The following is a 27,201-nucleotide window of genomic DNA, read 5'->3' on the forward strand; positions in this document are numbered from 1 at the left end:
GATCAATTTTCCCTTTGTTCTATCTAGGAAGTCCTCATATTCTATCATTTGCTGAATTAATGCAGTAAGATACCGTTTTAGTTGTCATGGTGCCATCTTATGGAATCCTAGAATGTGTAGCTTGTTGTGGCACCAGAGCTCTCTGACAAAGGCTACATATCTCAAAAAACTACAAATCCCAAAATCCCATAGCAGTGAGCCATTGCAGTTAAAGCAGTGCCAAAATGCATTAAATCTGCAGTTAAGATGCAGCCTTAGTCTCTCACTGAAAGATGAGTTCCCCTGAACAGAAACTTTCAGCTATAACGTTCGATAACCCGACTTAATACTAAGAAAACAAAAATAATGACCCTATATGATTTACATAATTTTAAAGTGGTTTGTGAAAACAATGAAATGGCTAAAGATTTTCTGTTCCTTGGCTCAATTGTTAATACAAATGGAAGCTGTAGTCAAGAAACCAGAAGGCTAAGATTTAGAAAGGCAGCTATGAGGGAATCAAGTTATTTCATTAAATACCAAAGCCAGAATAATTTATACTATATTATTTCCAATTTCTCTGTATGACTGTGAATGCTGCACAGCAAAGAAGGCTGACCAAAAAAATCATTTAAAATGTGCTGAAAGGGGAGAGTTCTAGGAATACCATCTATGAATACTGTCAAAAAGACAAATAAATATGTCTGAGAGCAAAAAAGGCATGAACTCTTATTTGACTTGATTAAAAGTCAAAATGACTACACCAAGGCTGTTGTACTTTGGACATATTCAGAAAAAGTGTTGCTCACTAGAAAGGACATAATGCTTTGTAAACTGGAAGAAAGTACAGTAGGGGGAAAAGAGACTACGCTACAGGTGCATTTGATTGAATCAAGGAAGCTTTGACCCTAGGTTTGCAAGATCTGAGAAGAGTTGTTGATGAGGACTCTTGGAGGCCTCTCATTCACAGGGTTGCCACAAGCTGAAGTTCAGTTCAGGGCAATAATAAGACCATACCAGATTTGGCAATCCCAGAGTGGGACTGGCAAATTCAATAGTGTTTCAGCACCCAATCTTTAAAAGCCAGCATGGCATAGTGGTTTGTAGTGGACTACAACTCTGGAGAACAGGATTTGAATCACGACTTAGGCAAAGAAACCCACTGGGTGACCATGGGCACTTTTTTACCCTCAAGAGGGAGGAAAAGCAAACCCCCACTGAACAAATCTTGCCATGAAGACCCTCTGGTAAGTTTGCCTTAGGGTCATTGTAAGTTTAAAATGACATAAGAGCATACATTCAGTCTTTCCTTCAATTGCTTGATTCTCTTACCACATTACCTTCTCTTCCCATCCTTCTCTCCAAATACATTTAATGCAAAACGACAAAAGGAAATCTGAAACCGTATAACACAGAGAGAACTAACATAAAAAATCTGTTCTACTGACTCATGTAGAAAGGGAATAAAGAAGAATCCAAGTAGAAGGAAATTTTATAGACTCTCTATATTTGGATTATACTGTATTCTTTTATCTCCAGTATAGCATCTTGTTTGAAACATATCTTTCAATAAAAACTACAAATTATTTCACAGTATCAAATAAAAATCATAGTAAGTACAAGAAAATGACCAAAAAGCAATTTGGTTCATCTACTAAATATATCACATATGTGTTTTCATAAACTACAGCACTTACTATTAAATGATGCAAATTATTGATAAAGCTGAATAATTTATTTAAGGCACATGGATATTTAAAACATGTATTTGTTATTTAGTTTTCAAACAAATTTCTACAATGGCATCATACTAAGTCTAACAGACGATTGTGTCAAAAAGCATACACTTCATTGTTAACATCTGTGCCACACTAAGTCCTACCCTTTACCAGTAAAGGATAAAAATGAATAAGAAATACATTTACCAATGACATTCAGATGGTCTTGAAATTTACTGGTGTCAAAAATCTCTCATATTTCCTACTGGTTTCCCAAATAATTAAGAATTACTAGAAATGTCATCATTCACTGAGGTTTATGTTTTTGGAGTATACACTGTGGAGAACTGTCAAATCCTACCACAGTTATCATTATAAGAAACTGAAGTAACTAAAGTGCCTAATGTCCTTCTATTGATGGGAAACTGAAATCAGAAACTCTAAGATGAATTGAATTTCTGGACTCTACTGAGTTGTCAGAAAGACAATCTGGTTTAACAGATAAAGCACAATGCAAGTTCAGGAATTATAAACCAGCCCTGTGAAAAAATCTAGGGTTGACCATTCAGACACTGTTCAGCACAAGTGTTGCTATGAAGCCCCATTCAACTCAGATCCTAACTATTTGAAAGACCCTGTCACCTTATATGAACCTGCCAGTCTTAACCTCCTCAGAGGAAGGCTTTCTCTCAGTCCTGCCACCATCACAGGCCTGTTTGGTGAGGATACGGAGGGAGCCTTCTCAGTGGCTGCTCCCAGTCTGTGGAATTTGCTTCCATAGAAGGGTAAACTGGACCCCTCCTTGCTCTCCTTTCATTGACTTTCTTATTTAAATAGACTTTTAACGAATAATTGCTTGCAGGGAGTCTTCTTGTTTAACTTATGTTAATTTTATATTGTTTAACTTATGATTTTATTATGATTTTAGCTGATTTTGGGCCACAACACACTGCAGAAATAATGCAGCTTGAGATCACTTTGACAGCCCTGGCTCAGTACTAGGGAATTTTGGGAACTGTAGTTTGTTGTGGCACTAGAGCTCTCTAACAGAGAAGGATAAATGTCTATAAAAGTACAGTTCTCAGAGTTCCCTAGCAATGAGCCAGAGCTCAAGCTGGATTTTTTCTACAGTCTGCTTTGGCCCTTTGTTTTATCGTTTGTGAATGGGTCTCACACTGGGAGGATGACAGTATATACATGTAATAAATAAAAATAAATAAAGTTTTTGAAAGTATAGATTCTGGAACATATTTCATTAATAATTCAGAGAACAGAAATAAAGATATCATATTAGTTACATATAGATCAAACTAAAGGATGATCTAGTCCAGCATTCTGTTTCCCCATGACCAAATAAATTCCCCTGTGGGAAGCCCATAAGGGCATGAGATTAACTGCACCCACCCGGTCACATTTCCTAACAGCATATTATATCGAATACTGCCATCATGATTGTATCCACACTGATGGATCAGACCAAAACTCTATTCTCTACCCAATATCTTTTTTCCAGATATGGCCACCAGATTCCAACATCTTTCACACATCTGTCACTTTCAATATCTGCTACTCCAACATTATCCTCTGAACATCAAACATACTCTTGCATGACCTGTACCTGGATTTGCAAAAAGGCAAGAGACTGCTTCAACTAAATCCTTTTTGGCTACTCCATTACCATGTGTGAAGTTGAAGGTCTGGCATCCATAGTTTTTTACAGGTTTTTCAGGCTATGTGGCCATGTCCTAGAAAAGTTTTACCATGTGGCCTGCAGTCTCCTTATTCCTAACTTTCAACATAGGAAAAATCTGGGAATGAAGCAAGAAATCTTTCCAGTTGTTTAAAAGTGTCTTGTCAGTTTTTAAAAGTACAGACAGACTTGTACTGTATATCCAGTGGGGTAGACCCAGACAAGGTTAGCCACCAAGGTCCCACTAATTTCATTGGGACTTCCATGTGACCAAAGTTAGTCTGGATCCACATCAATGTTCTCTGCAAGTGGTAATGCCCTCCTTTGAAATCCTAAGATGCACAAGCAGTATTGCAACTGCCTACCTGAGGAATGTTACCAACAACTGCCATGTAAGCAATTTGGCTACTGTTGACGAGACAATCTTAAATTTCCTGAGAAATCGGATTCTAGTTCATCTGTTGTTTCCACAGGTATATTGTCTTGGTTTGAACTTAATGAATACGGCCATGTCGATTGCCATGCAATTAATCTATTTGGAGTGATATCACACTGGCACCTTGCCGGATGCAAAATGCCCTCTGAGTGAACAGAGTTTGGCTGGGGAAAGCCAGCATAGGGATGTGGCTGTTGATTCTGATGAGAGGGGCAAAATACAGCTGGCCCTGCATCAGATGACTGGGTAAAACAAGGCCCATTAGGTACACAACAGCTCTGGAAACATCTATTCTTCCTGAATCCTTGATGAATGCGTAATTTGGCAATGAGCGGTTTGCCAATGTTAACAACTTTCCTTTCATCCACAACTTCATCTACTCCAGCATATTCATAGTGTAAGGAAACTGTGAAAGTTAAGTCTTCCTGTAAATTAAAAAGAAAGAATATTAATGTGCAGCACTTATTGTGTAAACAAACAAAAGAGCTCTTCAGTTCAAACACAAGAGGATAATTCTGATCCAAGTACTCTTGTCCTCTCTTCACACAAATTCACAAAAAATATTTCCCATTTATAGTAGGAGTCCCCATTTGTTTTAAGATGTATACGTGGAACTTGAAACACACACAAACAACTGTTTGCTTGATGTATAGCTCAGATTATTCTACAAATATGATTTTCTAGGATGGTGACTGAACTTTCTCACTCCTTGAGGAATAGAAGTAAAAGTTGAACCCGTCTCTCGCCAACATATTCACTTTAGTACATGCTGCTACATCATAATATATGCTGAGTTATAAACCAAGGGCTGCCAGATGTTCTTCCTTATGTTAAAAAAATATGTCATCTACTGCTGTTTTTTACAGTTGAGAAAAGTTGATGTATAGTTCATTCTCCTCTTCCAGGCAGTTTCTACACTTGGTTCCATAGCTCACATGTCAGTGTTGTAAATGAAGTCCCAATTACTTTTTTCCAGGTAGTTTTCTAACGAGCAAGAAGGAGAAGTGCTTCTTATTCCCACTCCACAAAATTAACATAACCTAGTTTCTACCATACAACTCAGGGCACTTTCCCAGGGATCAAGGAATCCATATTCAGAAACCTCAACTTGAAGGCCTTCCTCTCCCACACTGAATACTCTGCTAGCTTAACTCACAAAAGCTGCACCCATAGGAAGCTTTTACATTTACTAGATTATTTCAAAATGGCACCTACTAATTTAAGGCTACCAATATTGGTGTTGGGTTACAAAAATGTTCATCTTATTCTCAGGACTCAGTAAAGCAATGATTTTGAAAGACAGAAGGAAATGAACTAACCTTTAGCTTTTGTAGGGAACATATTCTAGTATAGAGACAATGTTTTGGCAAGTCTTTGGAAAGCAAATAGCTGCCAGTTTCTTCAGGAGTCCCCTTATTTGCCTCTTTGGGATCTACATCCAAATCCTGATGAAATATAAAAAAACAAAAATCACTATGTAAGCTTCACATAGGCATGGTAAGAAGGTAGAGCTGGATGTATTGACAGAATTCCAGGTGATTTGTAGTGGATATCTGAGTCTCAAATAATTAAGAATAGCAACAACACTCTGCTGAATTTAATAAAGTTGTTATTATATCATTATCTTCATAGTTATCATCATCATCACCTTTATTCGTATCCCACTTTTTCCTCTAAAATTGGACAAAAATGGCTTACAATTAAAACAAATGCAATACACCTACGACATTGAAAAGGTAGGTTAACATTAAAATATAATTAAATTATCAGTAATACTAAAACAATTTAAAACCTACAATTAAAAATTACACCCGAGTTTTAAAAAACAGAGGCAATACAGCACTATTTAAAAAGTCCTTTCTTTAAAAACTTTCAATTTTTGTAAGCCTTTTAGAATAAGAACGTATTTACCCAACAACATAAAGGGATCAAACAGATGGGTCAATAGAAGTGGTTTCAAGCCACTTTGGGGGAGTGGCGTTTAGATGATGCACCCCCCTGAAGTGGCTGGTCACTCTAAAGGGGAAAATGCCAGATTGAAAAGAAGTGGAAATAAACTGCTTGAGCCTGAAAAGTGCGCACCTTTGACCCTGCATATAAACACCCCAACGTGAGACCGATCCCAAAAGAAAGCTCCATCATAACCCTAACCCTAAAGCTGCATATAAGTGCACCAAGGCAGGTGCACATTTAAAAAAGGATGGCGCTGCCATAACCAAGTGGTCAGGGCAGCAATACAAAAAAGTTAATGTGTGGCACCTCCAATGGAGACAGACAGTTGAAGACAGGGCATGGAGTGAAGGGGTGTGTGAAAGAGGAATGTGGGGAGCACTGCCAGTGTCCCAGTGGAGGATTGTAGATGTGACTATGTGCACAATCAAAGGGGGTGGCCATCCAATAGGATGGCATCTAGGTAGCAGGCAGTTGCCAGCAGTTTGTTTGTGTGACAGTGCACATGGATGGTGGGGGGAAAATTACAAAACAACGAAAACATACCCAGTAGCACAGCTTGACACCACGCTGTGTGGTTATGGCATGTGCATGCAGGCTGCTTTGGGAGCAGGTGATGCAGTCAGTGGGGTCTTGACCCACTCGCTTACAGCCGCTTTTCCTTCTCGTCTGCTTCACCCCAAAGACAACAATGAGTGGACCATTTTAACCTTCCTTGCAAGAGAATTCCAGGGATCTGAGAGGTGCAGCAGGTTGTAACTTGCAGGATTTTTAAAAATCCAAATTATGGTAGCAATCCGAAGGAATAACAGAGGCAAGTTAGGGCTTTAGCTAGCAATGGTTGTGGGATGTTACTCTGTTACCAATTTTTAAAATCCAAATTATGGTAGCAATCAGAAGGAATAACAGAGGCAAGTATAGGGCTTTAGCTAGCAATGGTTGTGGATGTTACTCTGTTACCATATTTGTGCCAGATCTGGTATGCTTAAATGTACTGGCTACCTTTAACTGAGTCCAGGAGAGATGTTCTGTAATTATGATGTTGCTCACAATATATTTCTAAGAATGTGATGTGATCTTTTCTCATATAAATATAGCGTAACCTCTTTTAAAGACAAAAGGCCTTCCAGCGCTTTAGAATTCATCCATTATTATATTATTGTTTTAGTTATGTTTGGATGGAGATAGGGAGTATTAAGATTGGTAGAAGCTTAATGACTATTCCATTCTCCCAGTAAAAGAGTAAGGTAAAAAAGATTCCCTTGCCCACTGAATCAAGGGAAAGATAGTGGTAATGCCAGGAAACCGATCCATTCACAAGAATCTAGGAGGACTGAATGTGGGACAGGTTATAGTGAGTCTTCCAGTTTCCACTGCATCTCAAAGTCAAGGAAACACCTCTGCAAGGATGTGGGGGTTCATGTTAAAAAAAAAAAAAAAGGAGATCTGCAAGCCTGACTTCTAAATATTCCAGATTTAACAGTAATCGCTTTCCCTTTCTTTTTCCTCAAACCTCCAGCCACTAAATTTACCATTTGTGTTTATGGCCAGTATGTAAACTTAATTCCCCCCCCCTCATTTAAAAAAAGAATACCACAAAACCTTCTAACACCAACTTACAAGAGGAAATCTGTGACATAAGCTTTGCACACTGTAATTTCAGGTGGTTTCTTATTATCCTTGTATAGACAACCATCACATTGGAGAATTCTGCAGCAAAACCAAGCTGAATTTGGACGCCACAATTAAACTGAGGCACATGCTTTCAGGAGTCTGGAAAACAAGCACTTTTGTTAGTTTTTTGTTTGTCTTTCAATTAGTTGCACAAACTGTTTCTTTTCTCATACGGATTAGTCCTTAGCTACGTTGTCATTTTGAAATTTATTTTAGTAGCCAAGACAGAGACTCCACTACACTCTGGGAGTGTGTTCCACGTCGAACAGCTCTCTGTCAGGATGGTCCTCCTAATGTTGAAGTGGAATCTCTTTTCCTGCAGCTTGCATCCATTGCTCCGGGTCCTGTTCTCTGGAGCAGCAGGAACAAGCTTGCTCCCTCCTCAATATGACATCCCTTCCAATATTTAAACGGCTATCATATCACCTCTTAACCTTCTTTTCTCCAGGCCAAACATCCTCAGCTCCCTGAGTCGTTCCTCATAGGACATAGTTTCCAACCTTTTAGTCACCCTCCTTTGGACACACTCCACTTTCTCAATGTCTTTTTGAATTGTGGTGCTCAGAACTGGACACATATTCCAGGTGTGGCCTGACCAAAGCAGAATATAGTGGCACTATTCTCTTGATCTAGACATTATACTTTTATTGATGCAGCCTAAAATTGCATTGGGCTTTTAGCTGCTGCATCACACTGTTGACTCCATGTTCAATTTGCAGACATATCCAAAAAAGCCCTTTTTATTGTTTCTTAACCTCTCTAGCAAGCCTGAATTCATTCTGCGCTTTGCTTTTCTGACTTTACCCTACACATGCCTGTTATTTCTTTGAATTCCTTTTTGTGATTTCCCCCTTTTTCCATTTCTTATACATGTTCCATTTAAAACTTAGCTCAGTTGAAGTTCCTTAGTCATCCATCCTGGTTTCTTGAGACACCTCCCATTTTTCTTTCTTACTGGAATGTTTTAAATTGTGCCTTCGTATCTCCCTTTTGAGAAACTCCCAACCCTCCTGAACTCCCTTCTCTTTTTTATTTCTGACCCCGGTCCCCCTCAATCACTCTCTCAAGTTTACTGAATCCGCTCTCTTAAGTCTAGAATGTGTGTCTGACTATGCCGGGCTTCTCCTTCCCTTGTTCACTCCCGAGAACTTGGCCACTTCCACCTAAGGATCCCCCACTTGCACCCCCATTAACCAGTCATCCTTGTTGGTTAGGATCAAATCTTAAATAGCTGATCCCCTTGTTGCCTCTTCCACCTTTTGGACCATGAAATTGTCTTCGGGCAGTGAGAAATTGTTAGACCTTGAGGATTTTGCTGAGTTTGAATTCCAGCAATATCAGGATAGTTGAAGTCACCCATCACTACTACATCTCTCCTTTCTGAATGTGTGGTTATCTGTTCTAGAAAGACATCGTCCGTTCCTCAGTCTGCTTGGTGGGGTCTGTAAGACTCCCACCATAACTCCTTGTTGTTTCCCTCTCCTTTATTTTTATTCAGATGCTCTCCACCTGGCTTCCTGGATTGATGTCCTGGATCTCTTCACTGTGTAAATATCTTGACATATAGTGCTATTCCTCCTCCTTTCCTGTTTGGCCTATTTCTCTTTAAAAGGTTATACCCCTCTATTTCTACCTTCCACTTATGAGACTCATCCCACCAGGTTTCAGTGATGCCTATTATATCTATTTGCTTTGTTTGTAGGAGTTCGAGTTCATCTGGCTTATTTCCCATGCTCTGTGCATTAGTGTAGAGACATCGCAGACCATGGGTCCCCTTTACTTGCTGCTTGTGCAAGTTTTTTTGCCTCCCACTGTTGGGTCCTTGCACTTTTTTTCTTGTTTCCTCTATGTCAGTTTGACTATTTTCGCCATCCCTTTCGCCTTCCTTAATAGTCTCCCTCCCCCATGGAACTCAGTTTAAAGCCCTCCTGATCAAGTTCTTGAGACTGTTGGCAAAAATATTTCTTCCAACTGGTGTGAGATGCAACCCATCCATTGCAAGAAGTCCCTCCTCATGGAACTGCAGCCCATGATCAAAGAATCCAAATCATTTTCGGCGGCACCATCTGCGGAGCCAGTTGTTCACATCCACTATTTTCTTCTCCCTCCCTTCAACTGGCAGAAGAGATGAGATGACAACTTGTGCATCCATTTCTTTCAGCTTCCTACCAAGCGCCTCATAATCCCTTTTGATGTTCTGCAGTCTGTGTCTTCCAGTATCATTGGTTCCCATGTGGACCAAAAGGAAGGGGTACTGGTCAGTAGGCTTGACCAGTCTTGTCAGCCTCTCTGTCACATCACGGATCTTTGCCCCTGGGAGACAACACACCTCTCGAGACATCTTGTCAGGCCTACAAATCACTGCTTCTGTACCCCTCAGCAAGGAGTCCCCCACTACGACCACACGCCTCCTCCGAGGCTTAGCAGCAGCTGTTCCCTTGGGTGGGACTCTCAGGCTTGCCTGCTCTGTCCCTGAAGTCTGTCCATGCTGCTCTTCCTGGTTCTCCTTGATAAGGGAAAGAGCTTCGAATCGATTCTCTAGCTGCAAGCTCCCAGAACAATCCCTTCTTGGCCTACTTCTCTGTGTGACATTCCTCCAGCTGTCTACCTCCTGTGTATGTGAAGTGACCTCCTCTCCCCCAGCAACTTCCTCTGCATGGTACTCATCCAAGATCGTAGGTTCCGTTGTGTCCAGAAAATCCTCTTGCTCCCTAACATGCTGAAGTGTAGCTAGTCTGGACTCCAGCTGCTGTACTTTCTCCTCCAAGAGTTCTATCAACTTGCACTTGGTGCATGTGACGTTCTCCACTTCTGTAGGCAAGAAGACAAACATCCCACAAGTGTTGCAGGTGACTGCAGCAGTTCCCTCAGTGTCCATACTGCGAAGTCTTTAGTAATCACTGAAACAGGATTGTGGTAAACACCAACGTTGAAGCCCCTGATGACCTGGCCTTTTCACCAGTCTTTGGCAGCGAGCTCAATCTACTGGGAATATAACTTTATGGGAATGTCCTGGCTGCTAGTTTATACTTAAGGGTAAGGTTCTGACTCAAGGTTTGCTTCTCACCTGCAGCTTCTGCTGTAGATTTCTTCGTTAAAAGAAAAAGAAATAAAATAAAAATGGTGCACGGCTCTGGGAGGAGTTGTATAGAGCTAGTCTGCTAGCTCCACTGCCTAATGACTCACAGATGTGACTCACAGAACTCCACCCCCTCAGAAACAAGCACACTCTCCCAATGTTTTTTTTAAAAATCCAAACAGTCACCACTCAAAATGGCTGCCCAGCTCCTTCTCTCCTCCTCCTCTCTTTGGCAAAAACTTCCTCATATATCTTGCACAGATCATCTCCTACTATCTATTTTTTGTTCTTTTTTTCTTCTAAAATAAGATTTAAGTAAATTACTTAAAAAAACACCTTGTTTCTGCATTTTACAAAACGAATGAGTAAATCGACAGCAGTCAAAAGAAATATAATACAAATGGGGAAGAAGCATGCATCCACCTCAGCACTAATTTTGCTGTAATAACTAATCTATGGTGTTAAAACACACAGAATCCAAGGGGATAGGGATTGGTAGTGTTCAGCTCCCTTTGTGCTCCACAGACCTCTTAATGCACATATCTATATCCATCTCATTTAGTGTTTTTGTTAAAATATTAAAAATAAAGGGCTAAATTAAGGGTGGGAATCTTGGAGACCTCATGATGTTGTTGAACTACAATTCCCATATTCCCTTCCATTTTATGCTAGCAAAGGCTGCTGGGAAGTCCAATGACATCTGGAGAGCTGCATGATTTCCACCCCTGACCTAAAACTGTTAGCTTCTACCTAGTGCAGACTCACCGAATCAATGGAATTTGCACAAATGATGACCTACTACATTTTTATTGATTTTGTTGGTCTACTCTGGTTGGGACTAGTGCCCAACAAAGAATAGCAAATTCCAGTTCTCTAGATGTCTTTCAAAAGTCTTGTCCAAAATTGAGGGGAAAAGTTTAAACCGAAGATGATTAAACAAAAAATAAAAAAATAAAAAACAATGCTGAATAATATGCAATGCTGAGAGAGAGAGAGACAGACAGAAAGAGAATAGGTTAAAGATCAGAGGTATCCTCTGTAGTCTTAAAATCCAGCCTATTAAATTGCTCCTTTTCATCTCCAATGAAACAACATTTTCATGAAACATCAACTGATTGGGGATATGGAACATGGGGTTTGTATATCATTACTTTCCTTCTAACTGTCTACTTGGTTACTAAGAAGACTCTGAATTTAGAATGGGGATGATAAAATTTGTTGAAGGCTTAAATGGTTTAGAAGGGTTGGCCTGTCTTTAAATGAACAGTATGGGTAAGTTCTTCCATTATATGTTCATATGACAACAAATATTTTGAAGAATTTGATACAGGAATGGCTGTATCAGTGTACTTTTCCCATACACTGGGCCCTTGGTATCTGCTTGGGTTTGGTCCCAGGAACCCCAATAGATACCAAAAGTTGTGGGTGCGGTAGTCCCATTAAATACAATGGCACAATAAAATGGTGTCCTTATATACAATGGCAAAATCAAGGTTTACTTTATGGAAATGGCAAGAACAAGGTTTGCTTTGTGTGTGAATATTTTCAAGCCATGGATGGTTGAATCCATGGATGCAGAATCCATGGATACAGACTGTACATACACAGCTTCAGCATCTTTCCAAGCATTATATAATGTACTGCCATAGCCATCTACTTGTGAATGTGAACTTTTAATGTGGTAATTGCTCTGGAAATAGAGGCAGAAGATAGAGCTGGAAAAAGTCTAGTTATATGCCCTCTTGGACGAACAGTTGGTAGAGTGCTCCCTTTGATCTGAACTTGTCCCCCCTCCTGTCCATTTGCACACATATGCACACTCTTTCAAGCTACCCGCTTTCTGTGAAGTTTAAACACTGTTCCATCTGAGATGTGCATATATTAAAATACAGTACTAAGCTATTTGTCTCCAATGTACCAGCATCTAAATTGCACAAAAGAAGGGAAGGCAGAAAATCTGTATGTCCACAGGGGGAAGGGGAGAAAGAAGGAATATTTAGTATTTTAATATATGCACAATACTACGATTTGTTGCACCTGGGATGTGAGGGGTTTAACTCAGCTAATTAAATCAAGCATTTCCATATTTACTGTACCATGTGCTTTTGCCCACTGTAGATTCCGTGCTAGTGCCTCTGGTGAGGTTACTGTTTGCTGAATAGGATCAGTTAATGCCCTCTTCTCACATAAACTGCTGCGAATCTCCAAAGCCTGCTTGCCTTTGGTAAGGTGACACTTGCCCATATCTAAAAATAAAAGATACAAATCATTTTCTAGGAATCAAAGCTGCTGAAAATTCTAATTAAAGCACCTACATCCCAGCAATGCCATTATGTTGCTATGGTTATAATTGTGTCAGCGTTTCCATGACAAACCTGATTTTATAGCCTGGTTATTTAAGAGTCAGTACAGTGGAACATACTGTGCAAATTCTTCCACTTGAGACAGACCCTCCCAGACACACACATGTGCACATACAAACACTTAATGTTCAATAGGACCCAAACATTTTAAGCATCATGTCAATCATGGTATTCTCAGGATTTTTCCCAGACTTCTCTATGCATGTATAGGTAGGTTCATCAGAATCTTCCCTTACATGCACTCACACACATTGTATTCCTAGAGCGTACTTGATGCAAGAAATGTATGTTCCCATTATTTTACACCAAAACTAAGCTTTACAAGTATTATTTCCAAATAGTATGCAAAGAGATCTTGCAGCACCTTTGAGACTAAGTGAAAGACAGAAGCTAGTAGCATGTGCTTTCATAGACTTGAGCCTTCGAAGTATGCCATACTGACTCAACAAGTACATTTCGGCATATATAGAACTACACAGCAGTGTAGTATATAGCTATGTTTTAATTCTTTTTTAAAAATCAACATATACCAACTAACTTGCTTTGCAAAAAATAACTCCTCCACGCTGAGTTATGGTCTCTCTTAACTGCAGTTCCTGACTGGTTCAGGTACAGTTAAACTCAAGATTTTTTTTTTTTTACTTTTCATAGGGTTCTCTCACCTTCTGCCACACCATCAAGAAGTACAGTAATCTTCTTGTCCTCTAACAAGCGTTCCTTCAGAAACTTCATGAAAATCCCATTGGATAATTCAGACTGTTGAATTTCAAAAGCTTCTGCTCCTTGGCATCTTTAAAATATGTTTTAACAACAACAGCACAAATTTGCAAGGTGTATGGAGCAATATCAGTATAGTGCAGCTGAGCAAATCTAAATAAATTCCATTACACAGAACTTTATAGGATACTGAAAAATCAGATTCCACAACAGAGTTTACAAATAAAACACATAACTATTTGGTAAGCATTTACATTTTTGTTCAAGGTCTCTATAAAGCTTGCACACAAATTTACACACTGTCAGAACAGTGCTGAGTTTGCCAAGAAGTCTATCTTTATTGGCTTGGAAATAGTATTTTTCTCAAGGTTGTGGCTGTTGTGTGCCTTCAAGTCATTTCCAATTTATGACGACCCTTAAGGCAAGCCTACCACAGGGTTTTCTTGGCAAGTTTCTTCAGAGGGGGTTTGCTATCACCATCATCTGAAGCTGACAGAGTATGACTTGCCCAGGGTCATCCAGTGGGGTTCATGGCTCAGTGGGGATTTGAACCTTGGTCTACAGAGTTATAGTGCAACACTCAAACCACTACACCATACTGGCTCTTTTTTTTCTCAATGACACATATTATATCCATAGCAGAGATAAAACCTGGATCCCAGTCACATTCTATTTGATGAATATGTAGCTTCCTGAGATCCAAAAGAATCCTCCATGAAGTTCCACCTGCTACTGCCAATGTCTACTATGGCTATGCTGTCTGCTATCTGCTTGGACACTGCCATGCACATATAAAGCACTCCCATTGCAGGACAGATCCTCATGTCATTCCTAATTTATGGTACCATAATCCCTAAGGTGAACCTATCCTGTGGTTTTCTTGGCAAGATTTGTTCAAAAGGGGTTTGGCTGTGCCTTCCTCTGAGGCTGAGTTAGTGTAACATGCCCAGGACTACCCATGGAGAAGCTCTTAATAAGTAAGAGCATAGAGGACCTTCCCACTTGAACTAAAAATGCAAAGGAGGCACATCAACAGGAGCTGATTGGAATGGGGCTAGCCCACATGTCCAGGGACACCCCCCCCCAGCAGTTGTTGAAGCAACAAGGAGGAATTGTCTTTGACCCATTTTACAAATGTTCAGATTTTATTATTTCTAAATCTTTATAATAATGTGGGGCACTTGTGATTAGTAACAATAATACTGTATTCTTGCTGTAAAGCACACATGGCTCTCTGATTTCAATATGCCTTACTCTCACATAAGTATAGAAAGGACTGCAATTACATTAGCTATACTAACTGTAAGAGGAATTGAGACTTAGCAAATTCTCTCTGCCTTAACTTTACATCTGTAAAACAGAAATGACTGAGATCTGCCTTAAAATAACATGTGAAGTTTTGCTAAGTGGAAATCCATGACATTTCCTGTCTTTTGTTCCTGAAAACCCCTCTTTTTCATGCTACTTCCCCTTTTTCACAGGCATCTAGTGACTGGTAGGGAAGACAGGAAGGCTGGGATGGATCTGGCTATGTGATTACAGCAAACTTATCATCTTGGACCTTACAGAAGTCATTTGGAGGTCCTAGAAGATGGTATCATCATTGTGCATCTCGTTATATTCACATAACCAGTTTTACAATGATGATGTCATCTTCCAGGACCTCTGGAGGATTTCTTTGTTGTGTGTCTGGTCATAGACATACAGATGGCCATTCGCAGCTGTTCCCTCTCTCCACCACCCATTAATGGCCATATTGTGGGGGAAGGTAGCATGAAATAGCATTTTTTCAGGGTTTTTTGATAATTGTACACAGGAGGCAGTCCATTCCAACCTCGGCAACAACTCCCCAGAACACATACATACAGACATAGGTTGCACATGTCAATAGCATGATGCCAGTAAATAGGTTCCATGCAAAAGTTTTACTTACAAGCATCATAGAATCATAAAGTTGGAAGAGACCACAAGGGCCACCTAGTTCAACCCCTGCCATGCAGGAACTCTTAATCAAACCATCCCCAACAGATGGCCATCCAGTCTCTGTTTAAAGACCTCCAGGGAAGGAGACTCCACTACACACCAAGGGAGTGTGTTCCACTGTCAAACAGCCCTTACTGTAAGGAAGTTCCTCCTAATGTTGAGGTGGAATCTCTTTTCCTGTAGCTTGCATCCATTGTTCTTGGTCTTGTTCTCTGGAGCAGCAGAAAACAAGCTTGCTCCCTCCTCAATATGACATCCCTTCAAATATTTAAACAGGGCTATCATATCACCTCTTAACCTTCTCTTCTCCAGGCTAAATATCCCCAGAATTCTCAACCCAGCACATTCTTTGGCTCATGAGCTTTTCTCTTCACCACAAGGAGAAAACATTAATGAATTAAGGCATATGAAATATCCACCCTTCATCACTGTATCATCTGCCTTTAGGTTTTTCTTTAAGTGGCAAAGTAGGTAACTGCATTCAGATAACCACTTTACAGCTCAACTCCTTTACTTTCTCCTGTGGTGAGAAGAGGCACATATACCTGAAATTCACATCAGAGTCCTATTCATGACTGAAATAAATTCCATGGTGCATCTACACTGTAGACTGCACAGAATTTAAATGATAATGATTTATTTTGTCCATATGTTGCAATGAGTCTAAATGACTCCACAAACTATATAAAGGTTTTCTCTAGCTACAAGCAATTGCCGTCAATTCAACTCTTTCTTTGAAAGGACAACCGAGTATTGTCTTTGAAGGTCAGAATAAGCTACCACATTATCCTGTTGTTTTTTTAAACTAAAGCAAGAAAAACATAAATCAAATCTACAATGTTCAAATAATATTCTTACGTGGCATATCCAAAAACAATGTTAGCTGTAACCTTCAAAGCATCCAAGATGAGAATGGTATTGTCGTATTCATTCCTTCGTGCAAACAAGCAAGCAAACAAACACAGAATCAGATTAGTCCAAAAGATAGTCCATTAAGTGAACAATTGGTCTCACTTATTTTAATATACTTCCCCTCCTTATCTTCCTTTCTGTAACTCATGGCATATATGCTCAGCCACCTTTATGCATCTAATAAAGTGGTCTTTGGTCCTGAGAAGGATATGCCACAATAAATATGTTTGTCTTGAAGATATTGGTTAAGCCTCCACAGACTTAAAATAATTATAAGCCATAAGTGAGTTAAGAGTGGTGATGCCATTACAAAGTACCTAAAGGCAGGTGGCTTAAAAATGGGCACATACACTCTTTAAAAGCTGTTTGGTTAGGCCTATCTATCCTGTGGATCAGTCAGAGCCAGGCTGAACATTATGCTATTCATATGAAAGGCTTCAGAATTTAGAACTTTGCTATAGGTAGCAGAAGCTTTGAAACCTATACAAAGAGAAGGAGCAGCTTTTATATATCCTTGCAAACAGACTTTTTCTGTAGCAACTGAGAGTGGGAAGAGCAGTGAGAGTTAGCCATGACAAGAGATCACTAACAGTAGGGTGAAAACCCCCAGCATGCTAGCCTGCTTCCCTGTCAGTATAATATCAAGCTTTCATCTCTTGGAATGGAACTGTCGGTGTTATGGAGGGGAAAACCCCCCAACTCAACTCTCCTTGCACAGATAAAAAAGTGTTATATTTGTTGGGCAGGAAGAAAAGAATTTTTATTTGAATCAGCATTATCTAGACCAGATATGGACATTTGTCATTGTCCTCACTTCTTCCACAGACTGATCCACAATAAAAAAAATCATAATGTAGCAAATATACTTCTTTTTTATTTGTTTTTCCTTTTACTTTGAATTCCCACACCTGACGTGTGTACAGTTCATGTCTTTCAGCTATTTAATGTGTCTTTTTCTGTAGAATCAACACAGCTTGAGCCTTGATTTACTTGGGAAGAATGTTTTAAGTGAGGAAAGCCCTTTCATACCTTTTTCTACACATATCCAGTAAAAATACATTGAGTCCAGTATCCTTTTCTTGCATCAGTCTGAGAATGTTTTGCACACAGAGGCAGTTTGCAGCTCGATATGGATTTGGGGCATCAATAGGGACCATGAAACTGTTACCATAGTTTTCATAGCCGTGCCCAGCATAATATAATAAACCTATGGAGAAACAAAACCAATAGAATAGCACGTAGACTAAGTAAAATGCTCATATATTTAAATTACAAAGCTAACAAGCAAGCAGGCAGTGTGGGCAATATTCCGACTTGACATAAACAAAATTCCTACTATATTCTCATGACCATCCTTGATAAATTGGGAAAGACTTGACTTTCTGCAATTGCTGCAGTACCTCTCTCCATTCCTGTGATAAGAATGGCAGTTTTGTCAGGTTTGCATATTTTGGAGCAAAGCTGTTTTAAAAAGAAACTATTTAGTCATCAACTGTAAAACATGTAACATAGTCATTATCATTACCAAAGCTGCAAGGGAACTAGTACTCATGAGGAACAAATTAAGTGTTAGTTTATGAGAAGCAATTATAAAATGTATGTCAGAAACTCTCAAAATAAGATGGCAGCTGTTTTAAAAAAGATTTTTTGAAGACTTGCAGCAACAGATATGGCTGTGTTGCCGTATCAGATGTGGAAAGAGCATTTAGATTCTCATATGCAATCTGAAACTTTAAAAATATTTTAAATATCTCATTTCAAATATAAAACTTGTGGGGGTGATGGATACAGAAAAAAACCAATAAAGCTGAAACAAATGTGCCATACTTTACAAAGACTAGCAGCACACGCACTGCTGTGACCAATTTGACGATCAACTTCCTCTATGAAAAGGGACGGCAAAGTATTCTGCCGTCAGAAAGTCTGTTGGAGTGTTTGCTGCTGTAATAAATCTTCCTGTCATTGTGACCCTTGGCTCAGGCAAACAGAGGGCAAAAAGCATGTTGAATGTCACATCAGCCACGGCTGGATGCATCAAGCATTACGCATCTGATCAATGAAAACATTGCACAATGCAATCATTTCACCTTCCCCGGCACCAGTTGGACAGGCACATCCAATTAAAAACCATTACTTGTCTTCAGTAACCCACAACAGGGGTTGTCCCACCTCACAAATAGCTGCAACGAAAGTTTTTATGAAAAATAAATACTACTGAGTATCAAGACACAAAAAGAGATTTGACAAGAAGGGAAGGGAAAATCAGTTGCTGAGAATGAAGTTTGCACATAGAAGGGTCTAGGCAGCTTCTTTTAAAGCAGGAATGGGCAATTCCATGGGCACCAAGGGCCAAATTACCCCCCAGATCCACCCTGCTGTTCAAATTGAACAGCAAGCCCAAATCCTTCTGTTTTTCTCTGCAGACGCTCTCACAACAGAACAGAAGATAACATTGTGTCACTTCCTGTTGCTGTTTTGAGAAGGCACTGAGGTACTTATATAGTGGTGCAGTGGGATTGTTTTTATGTTTTCACTGTTTGGGGGGCTTTCTGTGTAGTTTGGGACAGAAATTTGCTCAAAAGAGTACCATTTTGTTTAAAAAATAATTTTTATTTTTTAAAAAAACTAAATGGTGGGATTGGTGAGCTTTGGAGACTGGTAAGGGCTTCAGGGGCCACAAAAGTATGGTTGAGGGGCTACATATTGCCCATGGGCTGCACTATAACCACACATGAGTTAAAAGATTGATGTTAGGAAAGACTGAGATCCTGGAAAGTTGCTGACAGGAAGAATTCCGAACTCATGAGTTATCAGGAATGCAGTCACTGAAGTTGAGTTTTTGGAGGACTAGCAGGAAGGGCTTAACAAAGGGCTTGGGGTGCAGCATTATGACAGAGCATGCCCCCAAGATGGAGGCTGCCCAGCCGTTCAGAGGGTGGCTTCAAGCTGCTCTGGGTATGTGGCATTTTGATGCCACATATTCCCAGAGGTGCTTGAAGCTACCCTGGGGTTGTGCTAGGACTGCCTAAGGCGGCCGTTTACCAGCCCAAATAGGAGAGGATCTTTTCCACTCCTATTTGGACCGGCAGCGGGGTGGATTGGGGTCATGGCGTGTGCTTGCTGCGGCTGCAATGCAAGCAGCTCTGTTGCAGCCCCAATTCACCCTTTTGGGGCAGTCTGTTTCACCCAAAATTACATTCAAAAGTAGCTTGTCAGCTGAGAACACTGTCATATTTGTGTTGGTATAACAAGTAATGTTTTTGAGTTATTTATTTTAAAGGCATTTTGAACAAATGTTTTCCAGTTTTACGCTAGTGAAAAATAAGTAATACAACAATTGAGTTTTTATACATGGTAATGAGTAATGGCACCCATTACCTTTTATAACATAGGAATAAGTAACAGGGATGATTTTATTTCAGAAAGCAACTTTTTAGAATCAGAGTAGACAACTTGGTGATAAGAACTCAGTATAAGACAGCTTAATATATGTTCATACAGAGACCACAACTCCATGGTTGTTCAGTTCCTTGTGTCTTCTCTTATATATCAGCTACAATATCTGCTCAATATCCTATTTTCCAGACCAAAAATTCCACAAAATTGTTTATATTAATTACCTACTAACAGTATAGACCAAAGCCATCTGATATATAGGCAGGTCTTTATGTTGCATTCTTGTGCATGCAAAAGAAATTGAGACTGGTGTAAATGAGGAGAGGGAGAGCCACTTCCATAGGGAACCAATGGAGACCAGAGGGAAGTGTTTCAATGGAAGTGAAGTAGTTAGCTGTTTTACTCAACCTGTCACCAATTTTGAAGCGGATTAAAGGAAAAAACATCAGTGTTTACCTTTTCCAGATTACAGAACCCTAGCCCACCTAGGTAATAAACTCCAGATTGCTCACCCCAAACTAAACAAGCAGCGAAAACTCCTTCCAGCTACACCAACATTTCAAAACTCCAGTTTTTCATCCTCCTTGCACATCTCTTCTAAGCTGGCAAAAAAAAGCTGTTCCTCCAACAACACCAGGTTTCAGTTTCTTCTTTCCCCTGCTGCTCCCCATTCGAAGTTAAAGAAAATACCTCCCTTCTAGCAATTCCAAGACTACAGGTGCTTTCTCCTCTTTCTCGACTCCCCTAAATTAGGCAGGAAAAAGAAACCCAGTCCAGCCAGTTCAAAACTTATTGCTAAAAACTCTATGCCAAAATTCCAAACAGCCTGTCTCACTTTGCTCAACTACACAAGTTTTTGGGAAGCTCTGCATTGCGGTGGAGACAACTAGCCTTTGTGCTATTATGTCTTACCATAAACTCCTTTGTCCAGGAGCAATAAGAATTCATTTACTGCATTCCTCATCTCAGGTTCGGTAAGATCCAGCAGGGAAACCACTTTGAAGTCCAGCTGCCTGAGCAAGTTGGTTAGATCATAAACATCCACTAATGGAGCCTTGAGTTTGGGATGATTACAATAGCTCATATTGCCCATCAACAGAGCCACTTTGTCCACTGCTACAAAGGCAAAATAAAAGACAGCATTTTCATAGTGCGTACAAAGCAAGTTACCCATATGATAACCCACATTCAGGTCCCACACTGCCTTACATGTAAGTACTTCCTGCACAGAAAATTTGTAATGTGCCAAGTACTTGTTAGAGAGCATGATAATAATGTATAAGTGTTTAATGTATAATGATTATATACATAAGAAAAATAATTAGAGATTTTTAAAAAATTAAGAAATTGGGGTCTTCAAATAAAGAGAAGTCTGTATGTTTGAATTATTATTGTTGTTCCTGTTGACAGTTTTCCTGGAACTTCTATTGACTGATCTCTTTTCTTTGGACTGAATTTGATGTTTATACTTGCTGCTGCACAAATAAACAGATCATTTATAGATGAAATACAATCTGTAAAGCTTCACCACAATGAAAGCCATTTTAGAGACAGTTACAAATGATTATACACGCTCAAGTTTTCAATGACCACCTGTCCATGGGGTTAGTACAACAGAGAATCATTAATTCACGCCTGTTTACAGTGACAGCATAATATCTTTTTCTTGTCTTAATCCCAAGGGGATGAATAAATTGGGAAAATAAACTTAAAACTGCCAGGTGTAACATAAACAAAAGACACTATAAATTATGCTTCCATTAGAGAATGTACAACTTGTCTTGTCCCTGAAAAAATTACTATGGATTGATTCTTGCTTTATTCATCAAAACTCATACCCAAACTCCAAACTCTAAGCTTCCTTTTGACTAGAAAACATTAAGGTCATGCCTTCTTAAATACAGGCTTCACAGCAACATTGGTAGATATACTGTCAGTGAAATAAATGCCAGGAGACTGCTGGATTCTGACATGGCAATAGAGAAGTCAGACCTGTACATAAATGTTTCTTCAAAGGGGCTCATCCAGAGCAAATCTTGCTTTCCTTTGAGTTTTTAGTTATGATATTTTTACATTCCTGGGCATTTTTGACTTGCCCTTTACATGCCTTAAAGCTGACTCCAACTTACCGTAAGGTCTTATGGAGAAGATTTTTTGAAATGAGTTTTGTCACTGCTTACTTCTAAACCTGAGAGAATATGACTGCCAAAAGTTAACTAGATGGTTTCCATGGCTGAGCAGGAATTATAAACCTACTCTATGGAAGTCCTAGTCCAACAGTCAAACTACTTCACGGAATTGGCTCTCCTTAGGCATTTTATAAGTTTGTAATTTAGAACAGTATTGGGAAGATGGTATAGTTTGAAACACTACAATTTATTTTTTAAAATTGCCCTTTCAATTGTATTCCAATTACCATTGTGTATTATACTAGTTATAATATGCAAATATTATGAAGAACAGCATTTAAATATCTCAGTACAGTAAATTGAAAGATTATCACAGCAGCCTTAAACAAGCTTAAACAATGAGCTGATTTAGTACAGTACCACAATTCTCTATGTCAATTCTCCCACTGTCTGTTTCTTACTACCTGCCATTCCACCCCTCCTTAATGGCAGTATACATGTATCATGATATCTGTAACTTTGTACGTAGTCCTAGACTCGTAACACCAAAGGATTCTACAAATTTTCATGGTCCCTATGAAGAAAAACACCAATACCACTAAACATGAATTAGAAAATATTAGTTCTTTCCTCTCATCTTCTTCTCTGTTTTAATACATACAAACATATAATGAAGAGATCAGCACTTCTACTGGTCTGAAGTGTTGCAGCCCAGCAACGTTTTTATTACATAATAGATCATATTTTACTTATTTCACAATCTCTGCAGGGTCACATTCTAGCATGCATTTATATTGTTCATTTCTGCTGGAGCCTCAGCAGAAGGTGGTGGTGGGTGATTAAGTTAACTTATTCTTTTTTCCAGAACAGCAAACTGGTTGGTGTGGAAATGACAGTGACAACAACAAAGCTGCTGGGCAATTGGTCTCATATCCAGGCTGAATGAACTATTTACCATAACAGTCCAGACTAAACTGTTGAAGGTTTGTTAAAAGGATTAAGATAGAAAATTAGTAAGATACTAATATTTAACATGTAGCAGCAAAGGGAGACAACTACATTCCATTGTATGAATACATCATTGTATGGATATGTTCGTTTATACTTCATACTACGTTGACCTTTCATGCAGCATGGAAACCCTATCATGCAAATGGCTTAAATTTTGCTGTGCTGTCAGAATGTACTGACCTTTTGTTGTTTTGGTCTATACTTTAATCCCTTTTATAAAGAATGGTCTTGGCCAAAGAAAGGATACAGTTCCAGTGGAACCTTTCCCAGAATGGGTTCAAACGACCCCTACCCATAGCCAAATCTCATGCTAGGCAATGAAAAAAAATTAACCCTGTCTGTAAGCAACATTATTTAGTGTAGACATTCTCCCATTATAGGAAAGCAATAAAATCCACTTGCATATTCAAGCCAAAGTTCAGACCTTCACAATATTTTAGTCCTAACTGACACTTTGAAAGAATCACAGATATACCAACAGAATAAAACACAAATGTATTGTTAAGGAAGCAAATTTATTCAAAGTAGTTAATAGACCTATGCACCCTTACAGAATATGTTACTGCTGTCTGGCAAGTTCTCATAGTGTTGTTATTCTGTGGCTTCAAATAATTTCCAACTTATGGTGATTCAGGTGAACATAAAACAAAACTATCAAAGGGTTTCCTTGACAAGATTTGTTCAGAGGGGGATTCACCTGTGCTTTCCTCTGAGACTGGGAGAGTATGACTTGCCCAAGAACACCCAGTGGGTTTCCATGGCTGAGCAGGGATTCGAATCCTGGTCTCCAGAGCAGTAGCCAAATGCTCAAACCATTATACCATGTTGGCTGTCACATATACATTCAAAATGGTGAAGGGGAGAGAACTCCAAAGCATGCAGAAAAATTATTTTTTCAGCATCACAAAGACAATGGTCTTCAGTAGAAATCTGAGTTAGGGTGCAGAAGGTAACTCCAGCTGAGAGGATTTCCACAGGGTACTAAAGTACGATTGAAGACATAATAATGCAACTGTACATACTTTCTCCCTCTTTTTGTTCAGACAGACTCCTAGCCCTAATACACAGTCAATAAAAAAAAAAACAGAAAAGGGTAAACAGGGAGCAATCCAAATAAACTTTTGGTGAGCCAAACTCTGTTGTCATCAATGAAGTACTTTGCAAACTTGATGCTTTCTAAAACACTCGTTTTTGCTCTCCTTTTTTTAAATATAAATTGTATCCATGTTTCCAAGGAAGCATTAAACTACTTACCAGATTGTCTTTCCGTTGACTGTTCTTGAAGATCTGCTTTTTAAAAAGGAAGGAAGGAAGGAAGAATAAGTTTTGATTTCATAATGTCAGCAGAATTTACTAATACTGAAAACATTAAAAAGTTTTCCAACTTGTATCCTCCAACTTTTGTTTATACGTTAAAATGTCTTTGTACCTCTTCTTCATCCACAACATGGTTTTAAGATTATTATTTTTTGTATGTAGGAGGACATTTCACTTTCCAATTGGTAATACAATCTAAAATTAAGTAGGCTGCAATCCTGAGAACATGCAACACACAATCCTCCTACACCTTAACTATTTCCTAGGATACAATCATTAGACTACAAATGGCTTTTGAAAGTTAGGGTATTTTCAAAGGTACTACAATATAGCACTGCAGGAGGAGCAATAGGGGAGAGGATTTAGGTTCAGCTCGTAAGTGGCGGCAGAAATGACAGGATGAGCCTGGAATATGGAAGATGGTGGAAACATCTTAAAATAGGTTATTGGTCAAAATGCATAAAGTTAAATATAAATTAGCAAGCCAATATGGCATTTAAAGGCTTTCGGATTGTTACAATCTAAGGATGAGTCTAATTAAAATATAGTTAAATAATATAGTTATTATTAAAGGGCCAGCTTAGAGTGTTATATCATTTTAAGTATTTTAAAATTCCAACTTTTTAACTATATTTGTATTCTTTTAATAAGTAATCTGTTTTAATATTGTTACAATATTAAAACAGATTACTTATTAAAAGAATAACAATTGTAACAATTTAATTCTGTTAATTAGACAAATTAAAACAGCACTAATATACAACAGTTTAAAAGTATTTAAAACATAATGATGAGTGTAAACGTACAGCATCTACCACATCAAAAGGCCCTTCTCTAGCAACCAGTTAATAGCCTGGCTAAAAGCCTGACTATTTTTTTTTAAAGGTATGTTTAGCCTGGAGAAGAGACAGTTAAGAGGTAATATGATAGCCCTGTTTAAGCATTTGAAGGGGTGTCATATTGAGGATGGAGCAAGCTTGTTTTCTGCTGCTCCAGAGAATAGGGCCGAGCACAATGGATGCAAGCTCCAGGAAAAGAGATTCCACCTCAACATTAGAGGGACATCCTTACAGTAAGAGCTGTTTGAGAGTGGAATACACTCCCTCAGAGGGTGGTGGAGTCCTTCTTTAAACAGAAGCTGGATGACCATCTGTTGGGGGTGCTTTAATTGTGAGTTCCTGCATGGCAGAGGGTTGGACTGGATGGCTCTTGTGGTCTCTTTCAACTCTATGATTCTATTAGGGGGTTGTTAGGAGAATAGTTTGGATGTATATGTAAGTCGGTAAGTCTATAAAAGTTGATATGCTGTTGATCTAATCTACCATAGCTCTTCTGACCTGCACTTTGATTACATGCATCCGGCTGTTCTGCCAAAAAACTCTGATTATATAAGGTACACTGTATCAATGAAATAGCCCCATGCCGTTCACTTTGATGATCACTGGTCATGAAAACATCAGTAAAATTACTGTGTCAAATTAGCAACAATTCCTCAGGTTCACGATACGTATCCAGTGTAGGTCTCAGATATAAAACTGCTCACTTTTTCAAAGATGAGAAATATATTGCCTTTTAAAGAAAAACAGAGGCTAGCTTTTTTGTTCTATGAAAAAGGCTTTTATTGTAACAGCACTCCTTGCAATGTCGAGACAACAATAATAAAAAAACCAACACATGCTAGAGCAAGCAATACTAATTACTTTCAAACGATCCATGAAGCACATCTATCAGCTTTCTGCAATCTGGTATTCTCCTGATGTATTAATTCTCATTAGGCCCAGCTAACATATCTGGAGGGCACCAGACTAGAGAAGCCTGATTATTATATAATATCTCAGAATATTTTGGAAGCTATGGTAGCACTTGGCAAAAAAGCAAACGTACTCCTGCAGCCAGAGAAAGATTGACATGACTTTTAAATAGTCATTTTGAGTAACAAAATGCTTGGCACAATCCCACGTGGAATTATTATCTGATACCACAGAATTACTGAACACCTGATGGTTTATATCATAGGTTGTTTACATCATACACACCTATTTTACACTTGGTTATTCAGATCCTCTTTATAATTCCATGCAAGCTAAAGGATAATCAGCAAAGAGACTGATTCTATTTCATAGCATAGTGCTATTTCATAGCACTGACAACAAGTGGTACAGAAATGACAGAACATAAAACCAAATTTAGCTATCTGGCCTCACCCTCCTTGCCTCTCAAGTGCTTTTAATGATATGTTTCTACAGTTTTTAAGGGGCACAGAAAACAGGACAGTCCCAACTAAGACACATAGATGGTACACAAAACTGCTTTGAAAATAAAGTACCGAAAGTATAAGATACTTACCAGGTTTTCTTAAGCAGCTTAAGTCCTCTGAAACAGAATACATAAAAATTACCATTGATGTACTGGAGAAAAATGTTTCTATGTTTGTGAGCAGGATTTTATTATATCTAATAGCAAGCTGAAGACTGAAGGTAGATAATGGTTAATGGTTACATTTTATGTCAAAATTTTAAAAATAATATGCAGATAAAGCAGCTATATATTTGCAATGAAGAAAATGATGTATTTTATTTCATTAGTGGACAAGAAGAAATGAGAACCTTAGCCATGATTGTGAAAATGTATCAGTATTTGATCTAGCATGATGGCTCAATATATTGTAGAAATCTGTTTTAGCAATAGATCCCAGAATTGCCCAAGTCCACAGCATGCAGGGCTTATAAATAAGCTTTACAGCATCAGTTTGACTTTACCTTCACTGCATTCAACTGCAATAGATTTTCCACCTTGGATTTCAATAAAAAGAAAGAAAGAATGCTGGAATAAAGATTTTGATTTTAT

General features: G+C 38.8%; 2 protein-coding genes across 4 annotated transcripts in view; one reads left to right on the forward strand and one right to left on the reverse strand.

Annotated features, from left to right (window-relative positions):
- Positions 1-1,465: 1,465 nt before the first annotated feature.
- Positions 1,466-27,201, reverse strand: MALT1 (MALT1 paracaspase; the record flags this gene model as incomplete). The annotated part of the gene is made up of 12 exons (XM_042447848.1): positions 1,466-4,248; positions 5,143-5,268; positions 7,394-7,544; positions 11,802-11,805; positions 12,623-12,772; positions 13,552-13,679; positions 16,448-16,522; positions 17,531-17,708; positions 20,810-21,013; positions 24,292-24,324; positions 26,701-26,727; positions 27,114-27,201. Coding segments are annotated over 10 exons (963 nt in total), but the record flags the coding sequence as incomplete, so codon positions are not given.
- Positions 22,632-27,201, forward strand: part of ALPK2 (alpha kinase 2) — a 165,766-nt gene continuing 161,196 nt past the window's right edge. For all 3 annotated transcript variants that reach the window (XM_042453898.1, XM_042453902.1, XM_042453899.1), the window contains exon 1: positions 22,632-23,009. The gene's annotated coding sequence lies outside the window, so the exon portion shown is untranslated. The remainder of the gene's footprint in view (positions 23,010-27,201) is intronic.

The sequence above is a fragment of the Sceloporus undulatus genome, chromosome 2 (assembly GCF_019175285.1).
Source record: "Sceloporus undulatus isolate JIND9_A2432 ecotype Alabama chromosome 2, SceUnd_v1.1, whole genome shotgun sequence".
Taxonomy (NCBI): Eukaryota; Metazoa; Chordata; class Lepidosauria; order Squamata; family Phrynosomatidae; genus Sceloporus; species Sceloporus undulatus.